This window comes from Puma concolor, chromosome C2 (genome assembly GCF_028749965.1).
Source record: "Puma concolor isolate L17-30 chromosome C2, mPumCon1.1.hap2, whole genome shotgun sequence".
Lineage (NCBI taxonomy): Eukaryota > Metazoa > Chordata > Mammalia > Carnivora > Felidae > Puma > Puma concolor.
In genome coordinates, this window is record NC_141675.1 from 31025749 (window position 1) to 31038032 (window position 12284).

General features: G+C 51.5%; 1 protein-coding gene across 2 annotated transcripts in view; it reads left to right on the forward strand.

Moving 5' to 3' along the window:
* Positions 1 to 12284, forward strand: part of EPHB1 (EPH receptor B1) — a 432698-nt gene that overhangs the window by 124000 nt on the left and 296414 nt on the right. For both annotated transcript variants that reach the window (XM_086674337.1, XM_086674338.1), the window contains exon 2: positions 11159 to 11223. In XM_086674337.1, coding sequence (XP_086530463.1) covers positions 11159 to 11223 — 65 coding nt within the window. The remainder of the gene's footprint in view (positions 1 to 11158; positions 11224 to 12284) is intronic.

The following is a 12284-nucleotide window of genomic DNA, read 5'->3' on the forward strand; positions in this document are numbered from 1 at the left end:
CGCCTGGAGATTCCTGACCAGGGGTGGTGACCCCCAGTTCTCTTCTTGGTTCTCTGGCTGTGGCATATTTTCAGGCACAAGAAGGGCACACATGGATCTGAAGGGGTGTCTGGCCATCTTAAAGGACGAGGGGATACTGATATCAGAATGGGGAAGGGAACTGAGACAGAAGGAAAAGAAGGCAGAAGAAGGAATTTGGCAAAAGAAAGACTGTTTGGGATTTTTGTACCCCAAATGGAACGCTTCCGGTCTCTGTGTTTCCTTGTTCCTGTGTTAGTCTCACATGTGCAGGGCTCCTCCTATGTTGGAGAACATGCCCGGGGCCCCCATCCATCTGTGAGCCATGTGGAGACAAGAAGCTATGCTCAGGGTGGGGAGGCCAAGGTGAGGGGGGCCTGGGAGCACAGAATGAGTGCAGGCTGGGCAGGGGCATGGGGGTGGTGTAGGGGTGCATGGAGGGTCCTGGTGGCCAGACCTTCATGACAGCAGTCTCCTGCAGGCAGGGCCCAGCACTGAGCTTCCTCTCCAGTTAGACAAGAATACTGTTGACACTGTAAAGAGTGAGCCCAGCAGACCTGAAACCTCAGGAAGACTAGCGGCGTGTTGTCTGGGAGGGTAATGGGACAGACACTGTTGTCACCCTGCCTTTGTTCTGAAGAACTACCCGGACTTCGCCCCTTTGGGAAACCTCCAAGGGTCGTGGAGCTGCTTGCTGACCCCCTTCCCAAGGGCTGTGGATGCAAGGAGAGAGAGACTCTTGTCCTAAGTTCTTGGTGGCCTTCCCAGAGAGAACCCTCTCTGGTGGCTCATGAGATAGTAGATGGGAGAGGAGCCCACTGCCTGGCACTGTCACGGGGAGGGGAGCAGGGTGCAGAGGAAGGCAATATGGGGAGCACTGGGATTGGGGTGTGGCCCTTTCATGCAGAGCAGAGCCAGTGATGAGTGCCTTAAGTACCAGCCTCACATGCTCTGCCTCAGTTCCAGGGCACTGAAGGGAACACTGGACCCAGGAAAGCCCAGTGCTGCTTCCTGAGCCTCAGTGTGTGTCTGAGGTGGGGTGGGTGGGGAACCACTTGGCTATTTGGGCTTCTTCTTGTTGGCCTTCCCCATTGCTTCAGACCTGACGGGGCCACACAGGGTCCAGCTGGTCCTCAGGAGGAGCCGGCCAGACAGTCATTTAGTGAGCTCTTGCCCGGGCTCCTGCCCCACCCCAGATCCCTCATTCACAGTGTGTGTGGGAAGAATGAGGCTGCACTGAGTGGCCTGTCTGTGACTGGGCAAGGGGTGGCTGAGGAGAAGCTAGTGTGGCACCTCCATCAGCTGAGGCCACCAGGGCCGGGTGGAGCCAAAGCCCATCCTTCAGAAGGGCCTTTGGGTGGGAGACAGGCATCCGGCCCAGTCCCAATGGGTGTAGCTGAGGACCTTGGGCCGTGAGAGACTCTGCTCCACACCAGGACCAAACTTGGGACATAACAACAACTGCTGTTTGAGGGTCAACAGCAGCTTGTCAAGTGGCCGGGAGAAGTGCCGGGTATGAATACTATCTCATTGGCTCCACACAAATACCTTGTATGCGGTGTGGATGCTCTTATCTTCATTTAGTGGATGGCTGAGCATGAGCCGCAGGGGCCTGAGCACCTTGCTCACGGTCAGACAACTGGATAGCGCTGGAGCTGGGACTCACACCCAAGTGTGTCTGATTCCAGTCCCATGTGACCAGGACTCTGCCACTCTGCAGGTGGCTGCCTCCCGTGTGCCTGGCTGCAGGACCTGGCGGGAGAGGTACAGGAGACGCGGTGCTGCCTATCCTGGGTTACTAATGTGAGCCCTGAGGATCGTCAGGGGCCTGGCTAGAACACATGGGGGCCCAGAGAGGTGGCGGAGGGGAGATGAATGAAGCGGCTGTTTACCAGGGTTTGCATGGGGGAAGCACAGCACCAAGGATGGCAGAGCACTTAGAGACCAGTAGCGATGGGGCACCTTTCCCACCCGTGGCCTGAAGGCAAGGTGGGGGCCCTGTTAGCAGACCCAGGCTGTAGGAAAGGGCCGCCAGCCTCTGCACGCTCTGCAGGGAGGAGCCAGGGATGTGCCTTAGCCCTGCACTCCCCACACCCTCCTGGCTCCTGTGCTGAGGAGCCCGGCTGATGCCCCTATACAGGTCTCTAAAGGTCTGCCTTCTGGGATGGAACGAGAAGGAGAAGGGTGGCCAGTGGATCTGGAGGAGAGCAAATGAAGACTGTCTCTTACCTGTTAGAAAGGATGTCTGAAGGAGACACTGGCCTTGTCTGTGTCTGTATTTGCCAAGCTTCCCATGCGGGACCCGAGTATTTGTTAGAGGAAAGCTTACAGCTTTATTTCCTGGCATCTTACCCTTCTGTTACAGATTACACTGTGCCCCTCCCCTCTGCCAAAAGAAAGGTGTGTGGAAGTCCTAATGCCCAGCACTCTCACATTGTGATGTTATTTGGAAATAGGGTTATTGTGGATATAGTTGGTTAAGATGAAGTCATGTCGAAGTGGGATGGGCCCCTAATCTAACATGACTGGTGTCCTTGTGAGAGAGTCACATGAAGACAGAGACACACGGGGAACAGTATGCGCCGCAAAAACAGACATATGATGCAGCTGCAAGCCAGGGAGCACCAAAGTTTGCCAGGATACCACCAGAAGCTAGGAAGGATTCTCCCCTACAGGTTACAGAGGGGGCATGGCCCTCATGACTCCCTGATTTTGGACTTTGAGCTTCCAGAACTGAGATAATACAAGTCTGTTTCAGGCCACCCAGGTTTTGGTACTTTGTTGCAGCCCTAGGAAACGAATATGTCTCCTAAAGCAATTTCCGTGTTTTATTAGCAAAAAGCATTTGTGAGGTACAAGTGTATGCACGGCTAAGTCACCAGAGGACCAAGCCAAACCTGGGGATTCAGGAGGTAGAGTTTCCCTTTGGTGTTTGGCCATGTTTCTTAGAGACCACTCTAAGAATTAGGAGCCAGAAGCGACCCTCTGAGGCCAGAGAGGAGAGGAAATTTCTCTTGAGCCATATACCAAGTCTGAGGCCAGGCTGGGCAGAGAAGGCAGCCCATGTGAGGCTTATCTCCAGCCCGATCCGGCTCCACAACTGAACAGCTCATGTCCCGTCCCCATGCTCTGGTCTGTTGCCCTGTGAGCCTCGGCAGTGCCCTTGGAGGGAGGGAAATCAGAAGCGGGGCTCTGGGCCTCTCATGCTTGTTCTCGGGCTGTGCCCTGTGTGGACCAAGCACAGATGGAGACCTGTCCCAACTCCTTGAGGCACACTGCTGTGCTGTGCCCCACCTTCCTTCTGTTTACGGTAATTGACTGCACCTTGGAACAGAAAGAGAAAGGTGTGTGTTGCCGGTTGGGGGTGGGGTGGGGGTACTGCACTGATCTGTGCATTCCTTAAAAGAGCAAATTTCACAGTTTGTATTTATCATTTAAATGCCTGTTCTGACTCATTCAGTCCGTCAGTCAGCAGATGGGTAGGACCAGCTCATCTGTTTACTCGGTCTTGTCTCTCGTCCCCACTGGCCACTACGATACATCCAACAGTGAAGACTTCTCTAATCATAGCTTCTCTTACCTAGCATTTTACACTTGGCAAAGAGAGTAAAGAAGTGTTAGTCCAATGGGTATCATTAATGATGTGCAGAGTCTCTCTCGGCCTGGGCTGGCTGGCTCATGGATGCAGGCGGGAATGCCTCTACCTGTGAAGATCAGGCTTTGACACTCAGAAGAGATTTGCTTTGCTTGTCAGTTGGTAACCCAGGACTCCAGAGTTGACTGAGCGTTTTGCTTAGTGTGGCCATATTGCTTCCAAACCATTTACTACATTGGCACCAGATGGCTGGGATGGGAGCTTCTGCTGAGACGTCGTTGAGGAGGCGGTTGCTGTGGTCCCAGTGTTCAGGGGCGAAACCCCGGATCAGAGAGGTTGCCGAGAATGAAAGAGGTGTACAGATCAGTGCTGCAGAAGGTGCTGAAGAGAAAGAGTCCCCGTGGTGTGGCGAATGATCTGATGAGACTCGGGGGGAACAGGGAATTGAAGCTAAATGCCTCTGAGGCTTCTCTCCTGGGCTCCAGGGAAGGGTGGCAGGAAAGTTTGGGCAGGAACCGTGTGCACAAGAGGAGACATGGAGAGATTTACATGGGCTGGACACATGGGATGGGATGTGAAAGTCTTCCTTAGAATGCTTTCTTGCTTTAACTAACCTTTTGTATCTGTGCAGAGCCCGGGCCGGTTGTGCCAGAATGTGGGCCCTTGAGGCTGGTTGGTGTCCTCAACAGTTCATACTCAACCACTTTACCCCAAACCCAGAGCCGGCAAAGCCTCTCTCTCCCCTGGTCCAAGGAAGCAGCTTGAGGCCGAGTCTGAGGCCAGAGGCGTAGGGATGAGATTACAGGGAGGCTGGCCTGAATTGGCAGCAGGAGGTATGGTTGTGGTGTGAAGCTGGGGGTTAGACTCTGTTGGTTCCGGGACCCTGTCTCAAAGACTGAGGATTGAGAGGGGAGCCACGGGGGCATCGTTCAGAAATTCTGTGACAACAGGCTGGCTTGCCCGGTGAGCACAGCACGTGGAGGCAGGACACAGCCCTGAGGAAGGTCAGGGAAAAGAGCTACAAAGGACTCTGCAGGGAGGCCAGGCTGAGTCCTTGGCAGGCTGCTGTGATGGACGGAGCAGGGCCAGGGTGGGAGCACCACAGGAGCCTGAGGTGGTGGCTGGGGGGGTGTGAGCTCCAGGGGGTGCTCAGACTACTTGCTGAGTCCAGGTCTGGAGGGTAGCACGGGCCTCCCCGGAAAGGCAGAGGGCCTCGCCGTGGTCAGAGGTGCCTGGCACATTCTGGTCCCTCCACACTCAAGATGTGGGAGTGGGGGTGACTGTGTGATACACAGACTATTCCTGCCAGTATGAACTCAGTCTTAGGGCAGGTGTGTGTGTGTGTGTGTGTGTGTGTGTGTGTGTGTGTGTAGGTGTAAGTATGTGGGGTGGTGATCCCTGTGCTTTCATCAGCTAGGGGATGGGGAAGGAAGGAGGAAGTGCCAGATGTGTGCCAGGCTCCCGTACCCCTGTCATTTTATTCACTGCTCACAACTCTCCTTGGGATTCCCCTTTCCTGCCATTCAGAAGCTGTAAATGCAGATTTACCTGCATGGTTATTTGATTAATTTCTGTTTTCCTACTTGCCTGCAAGCTCCCTGAGGGTGGGATGTCTGTCTGTCCCCTGTTCTGTCTCTAACGCCTGAACAAAGCTCATTCTGCCTGCGGGAGTGGCTCAGACAGCCTTTGCTGAAAGGAAACTGGAGTCGCTTCATACCACCCTGTTTCAGACCTCTTCCAACCATCCTGAGCCCTCGTGAAGGCTCAGGGAGGGAGTTGGGGCTGCAGTGAGCTGCCCCTCGACTCAGTGCATTGATATAATAACAGCTTGCTTCTTGCAACTACACCTGGTGTGGCTTCTAGCTTCAGCAGTTCTGTGGGCCCTGGAGGGCAGCCCAGGGCAATGACTGCATGGTTGTGCTGGCCCTCCTCTGCTTGGAAGGTCCACAGACTCGCCTTATCGGATGCACACAAGGCACTGCTCCGAGACGGCCTGGAAACCCCGATTCCATCTGTATATGTTGTCGTATATTGTTACCACCACGGAAGGACGTTGTAAATATTTTCAGCTGAATGTCTGATTAATGTCTCTCCAAAAAGAATGGCAGAGCTGTAAGGAGAGGGTTTATTTATCTCTCTTTCATCATGATGGGTATCTAATTCATCCCAAATGTCAATACATCCCGAGGTGCCAATCCAGACAGAGACGGGAGCCGCCTGCAGAGCCAGGCAGCAGCCGCCTCTTCCTCCTGGCAGGGGGTTCTGACCTGGCCCTTCACCCGGACCTCTGGGCACTGGCCCCCACAGTTGGAGGGGGCACCCTGAGGGTTTCTGTATTGAAGCCACTTCAAGGAGATTGTTCCTTGGGAAACTGGGGTCTCTCTGCCAGGCTTCTCATGTGCCTGGGTTCTCGGGTTCTTGCCAGTCCAGCCAGCTCTTGCCAGAGGCCCCCTTCTGTCTCCCCTCATGGCCTCCCCTCTCCTCTTGCTCAGTCTTCCTCACCCTCTTGTATGTTTGGGGTGGCTCCCACTTGGTTCCCATCCACCTGTTTCTGCCGCTGCCCTTGTTGCCCCTGGGGAGTCACTCCATCATCTCTGTCCCAAGGGCCAGGTGGAGCTCTCCATCCTCCCCTCCCCACCACCGCTCACCACTGTCCAGGAGACCACAGCATTTCCTTTTGCCTCCACGCAGTGTGAGTCTCTCATTCTCCCTGTTGGGATGGGCCCACTCATTCCCCATGTGCAGAAGAACCCCATCCATTCCCTTGAATTTCTGTCTCCTTCTCATGGCCTCGGCCAGAATAGGATGCCAAGTGTAATTTTTTGCTTCTTGTCTGTCCCTGGACTAGATCACGAGTCTTTCCAGGGCACCCACCTCTCTGATTTGCTGCTGTATCCTCAACGTGTTCCTCCTTGGTCTTTACAATAATGCAAGGAAGAAGGTAGACAAGATATTATTAGATATTTAATATTGTTAAGTCTTACAGATCTCTTATAGGTGTCTTACAGATAGCACCTTTAGGGTTTTTGCCTAGCGAAGGAAACTGCAGCTTGGAGTGATTAAGTGACAATAATAACAATAGCATATGATTTGCAGTGCTTTATCTCCCCCTACCTCCCCACTCCCCACCCCCCAGTCCTGTGTATTGGAAAACTCTAGCCCCATTCTGCAGATGAAGAAGGAAGGAGGGAGTGATGACGGAGCGAGGGATGTGGGGGAGAGGGAGGGAAAGAAAGAGAAAGGAGGGAGAGAATGGGACAGAGAGCGAGTCGTGGAGGTGGGATCCCGACTCAGTCCGCCTACAGCATCACCGCCTCTTCCCCTCTCCAGCATTCCTCCCTGCCGTGGGCAGTGAGGACACGCTCCCAGAGGGCAGAGGCCAGGCGGTGGGTGTGAGTTCCAGAGTTGCATCCCCTGTAGGCATCAGATCTGACAGCAACACATGCACCTCCAGCTGGTTGGTCCCCACGCCACTGTTTGAGAGCAGAAGTGATGGTAAATATTTAATTGTGCTTCCACCATAACTTTCTGCCAGAGCTCTCAATATGCTTTATAAATGCAAATGAGTGCTCTTTTCCTCTCCAGGGAGATGTAAACCTCCTCAAATCACTTTTATTCAGCCCCCACCAGAATGTAATGCCATAATCAGGAGCGCTCTGTGCCAGAAAAGAAACTGCCCTTAATCATATCGAGTGGATGGTTTATGGTTTTGTGGTCTTCTGTCTCCACAGCGGGCAGGATGCAGGGAAATGGATTCCTCTTGCTGCAACTTCTGTCCAGTAGGGTGGATGGAAAACATTATTTAGAAATAGTTTCAATTATAGCCCTTGAGCAGGCGACTATGAATAAAATGAAGCCTTAGATTATATTAATGGGACTAACAGAACGCACTAGTCCTTGGAAGCTTTAGGAATGAGGCTAATTCTTATTTTTGATTCTGGACTCAGTTTCCCTTGCTGCCTGCATCCTCTACCTGTCCATCACTACTTCACCTCGATCCTGAAGTTAAGGCTGGGTGATGCATGATTCTGGGGGCTGTTGTGGCTTCTTGGGTTTATGAGCAAGGCCCCCACCCTTACCCCAGAGCCACAGTAGAGCCCCTGGAAGCCCAGATCAGCCTGGTAGGGAGCACCCTGAGGTTTGAAGCTATAGCGTCAGGGTGGGAGGCTGGGTGGCCTTGCAGAAAGTACTGCACCTTTATGTGTCATGGTCTCCAACTCTGCCAAATGGGTTCACTGGCCCCTGTTCAGGGCCACCTGGCAGAGCCATTGGAATCATAGAGATGAATTTCTCCAGAGCCTCATGGAGTGCCTTCTGAGAAGCGTGTTATGTAAATTTGGTGTGTCATGATCATTATTAGTGCTGTGAAGTGGAGATGAGGGGGAGAGGGAGGGTTGCTTCTGGAAGGGACCGGCCTCCCCAGCTGTCAGAAGAATTGGAGGAAAAAACAAACTTAAGAAGTCTCTTCCAGTGCTTGCCTTCCTTCAGATATGCACGGTATGACTCTCAACACAAACCCAAGCTCGGACGGGCGAGAAAATACAGCTTTATTTACTTTATCCCCTTGATTTGCTGTTTGAGCCCCCATTCCCCTGGGGTGGCAGAAATGTAATTTAGGTTACACGTAGGCTGTATGGTGCCAAGTTGTGGAGGAAGCTGCCTCAATGCCTCTGTTAGCTCCTGTCCACACTGGCACCCATCGAGACACCCCACACCCCATGTGACCCTTGCCTGTAGTCCATGCAGGTCACCACTGGGTCGTTCTGGGTCCCCTTCATTAGTCCTGATGGGACCTAAGGCTCCCTCTGCTCTGTCCATGCCATGTCAGCCTGGTGGGTCACTCAACTGCTGCATCCCACACTGGAATGAATGCTGCATGTCCAAGGCCCTGTCCCCTCCACAGACTCCTACCATCCCTTCTCTGGGATTGGATACCAGGAGACAAGAGCATAGGGAACCCGTTTTCTCAACCAACACTACCCCTCACTTATCACTTCGATTTTCATTCCTCCCACCTGCCCATAGGGGGATTGCTTCCCAAACCTTTGGCTTATGCCAGGAGTCCTTCTGTTTCTTGAGGGGCCCACCATTTTGTAACTGTACATTCTGCATTCATATCTCCCATCTCCTGCCTAAAGCAGTGAACACAGAATGGCTGTTCACATGGGGCATAGGAGCGTTCAGGAAAAAAAGGAAACCGAGGAGGGGGAAGCCAAAACAGCTGATGCTTATTTCCCCCTCCTCTGTTGGTTGAGCACCTAATGCACTGGGCCTATTCCTCTGATACATGTCCTGGGAAATCCAGGTGGATGAGACACTTCCACCAGCCTGACCAGCACCATGGTGTGAATTTAAAAAGGTGCCCCTCTGCAACTACTGGACATCCACATGACAAAAACAGTTGTACGTTTGATTCACCTTGCACCTTATGCAAAAATTAACTCCAAGTAGATCACATACCCAGGTAGGAGAAAAAAATCTTTGTGACCTTGGGTTAGGCAAAGATTTCTCAGTATGACACCCAACCATAAAATAAAACATTGATAAGCTGGATTTCATGAAAATTTACAACTTCTGCTTTTTGAAACACACTGTTAAAAGAAAGAACATACAAACTGCAGAGTAGGAGAAAATATTTACAAAGCATATATCTGATAGAGGACTTGCATCCAGAATATATAAAGAACTCTCCAAATTCAATAATAGGAAAGTAAAAAATCATAAAATATTGAACACACTTCACTAAATAAGATATGCCAATGGCAACTAGGCACGTGAAAGGATGTTTAACGTCGTTCATCATTAAGGAAATGAAAATTAAAACCACAATGAGCTACTGCTACATACTTATGAAAATGGCCCAAATTAGAAATGACCCACAATGGCAAGTTGATGAGGATGTGGAGGAACTGGAATGCTCATACACTCTCATGTATAGCCCCAACCTGGAAACAACAGGTGAATGAATAGGCAGACTCAGTGTGACCATACAGTAGAATATTACTCGGCAATAAAAAGGGATGGGCTGCTGATGTACACAACATAATCAGTCTTTTTTTAAAAAGTTTTACTTATTTATTTTTGAGAGAGACAGAGCAGGGGAGGGGCAGAAAGAGAGAGGGAGACAGAGAATCCCATGCAGGCTCCACACTGTCAGTGCAGAGGCTGTTGCGGTTCTCAAACTCACGGCCCATGAGATCATGACCTGACCCAAAATCAAGAGCCAGATGCTCAACCGACTGAGCCACCCAGGTGTCCCCACAACATGATCAGTCTAAAATAGTTATGCTAAGTGAAAGAAGCCAGATTAAAAAATAGTATATGCTATATGATTCCATTTACATAAAATTCTAGAGAATGCCAGTTAATCTATAAAAAGGAAAATCAGTCATTGCCTAGGGACAGTGATAGGGTGGGGCAGGGATGGAGGGAAGGAAGGTTTACAAAGGGACAAGGGAACTTCTGGAATGATAGATATGTTTATTATCTTGATTGTGGTGATGGTTCCCCGTGTAAATATATGTCGAAACTTACCAAATTGTATGCCTTAGCTACATGCAGTTTATTGTACGTCATTTCTACCTCAATAAAACTGTTGAAAAAACACCCAAAGAGGATTTTGGCTTTGCTGATCAGGAGCTCATGATCAGGCTTTTGGGAAGTAGTTTCCATTGAGAAGTAGGGGCTAACAGTAGTCAATAATGGACTAACGAGAAAAAAAGAAAAAGGCGCCTTGTTTTCAGGACACTTTACTGCTATCTGCCAGAAAACAGTTCTCATAAATAGTAAGTCTGTGGTCACTCTGTGCCTGATGATCTTGGTGTGTGCCCTGGAGCTGCTGCAGCGGCTCCCAGGAGCTCACAGCTGGAGCCACGGTGTCTCTTTCTCTTACTGACCACAAGGATAGGTGAACAGGAAGTAGGCTTCAGGGACATGACAGGTGCATTTGTGTGAGCCCCTTGTAGAGTCTTGGAGAAGGGGGTGACATGTATCTGGGTCCAGGGTCAAAGGGGCCTGCAGGGAGGCTGAGTCTTGGGAGGGTGGTTGGGGGCCAGGGGAATTTATGGGAGATCATCCAAGGGTGTCAATTTGGATTCCTGAAAGGGAGGTGGAGGAGAGTGGTGGGGAGAAATGGGTGCAGACAGATGAGGTTGGGATGCAACCCATTGGGGAGGAAGATGGCAGAAAGACATGGCTCAGGAAGGCCAAGAAGGAAGTAAATTGGCCACTGAGTTGGCATGGCCCTTGAAGAGCCTGTGGACGAGTACAGTGGGAAGAAGCCGTGTCTAGGGATAAAGTGGTGGGTGGACAAATGACTTCATCCCACACAGGGGGCTTTCAGTCTTTCAGGGAGAGACCAATGAATGTAGCATCAGGATACGTAAGCTGTGGCATCTGACAGACTTCCCTTCTCTGAGACTTAGGCTTCACAGAGGGCCCAAGGCTCCTAATACAGACATTTACAGTTATAAGTAACCTTATGAACATAAGGGCCACTGCCTAGAAATCCTTCTGACTCATCAGATTTTTTCTTTTTACCCACAGAAACCTTAATGGACACCAGAACGGCTACCGCAGAGCTGGGCTGGACAGCCAATCCTGCGTCAGGGGTGAGTGTCAACCATCCATCCTTCAATCCTGCTGTGCAGTCTAGGGCCTATGGGATGGCTGGGGGAACAGAGCCTGCCTACAGCAGGACCTTTGTGGGGGGAATGTAGGTGTGAGTGGCTGTGTCCTCTGCCCATCCACAAAGAGGCAGCACTGAAGATCTTTGGCCTGAGCTGCTCTCTGGTAAGATGATGCAGACCATCTCCTGACACAGTCCTTCAGGAAGCTGGCTCCCAGGTGACTAGGGCTGTGCCTGTGTGGGAACAGGGGCAGTGGCTGCCAAGAGCTGAGCACTCAGGCCAATGGCGCTGGGGTAGATCAGAGATCTGTGATGCCCACAGGGCTGCCAAGAGGCAAGGGCACGAGGAACTGGAAGTCAGAAGGGCTGAAGCTCTCTTTCACCTGGAGCTTGCCTTTGAGAGATGTTCTTGATTCATTTGTTCAGTGTTCATGTCCTTGGCCAGACCCTGTAGCCACAAGAATGGAAGAGCTCTGAGGACCTCGTGGCCTCCATGGGTGTGGGGACTGCCAAGTTCATAAACAGGCAGAAGTACATCTCTTCTTTGTGGCAGTGGAGTAATCAACAGGCAGGTGTGGCCCAGAACTTGGGATGAGGAACTTGGCAGGGACACAGGAGCCTTTGCAGAGAAGATGCATGCTAGTTGGGGTTTGCAGAGTGAGTAGGAGTTTGACAGGTTAGAGAGTCTGCAGAGATATTCCAAGTAAGGGAAATAATTGACTGGAGGCACGGGGCCATGAAAAGACATGAGACAGGAGAGTCTGTGTTTATGGAACATGGCAGGGTGTGGACAGGGCTGAGATGGGGCTGGGGTGTGGGTTGGAACTGGGTCTGATGGCAGAGGACTATGCCTGCCATGCTGAGGAAGCATAATGGATTTTATCCTGTAGGTAGTGGACAGATCCTGGGCAGGAGAATAACATGGCCTGACTTGCTGACAGGATGGTAGGGAACAGTTGAGAGAAAGCATGTATTAGGCTCTTCTAGCTGTCTTCGGTGGGTGGGAAGAGTGGGATGAAAATGGGATACTTAGAGGGCAGTTGG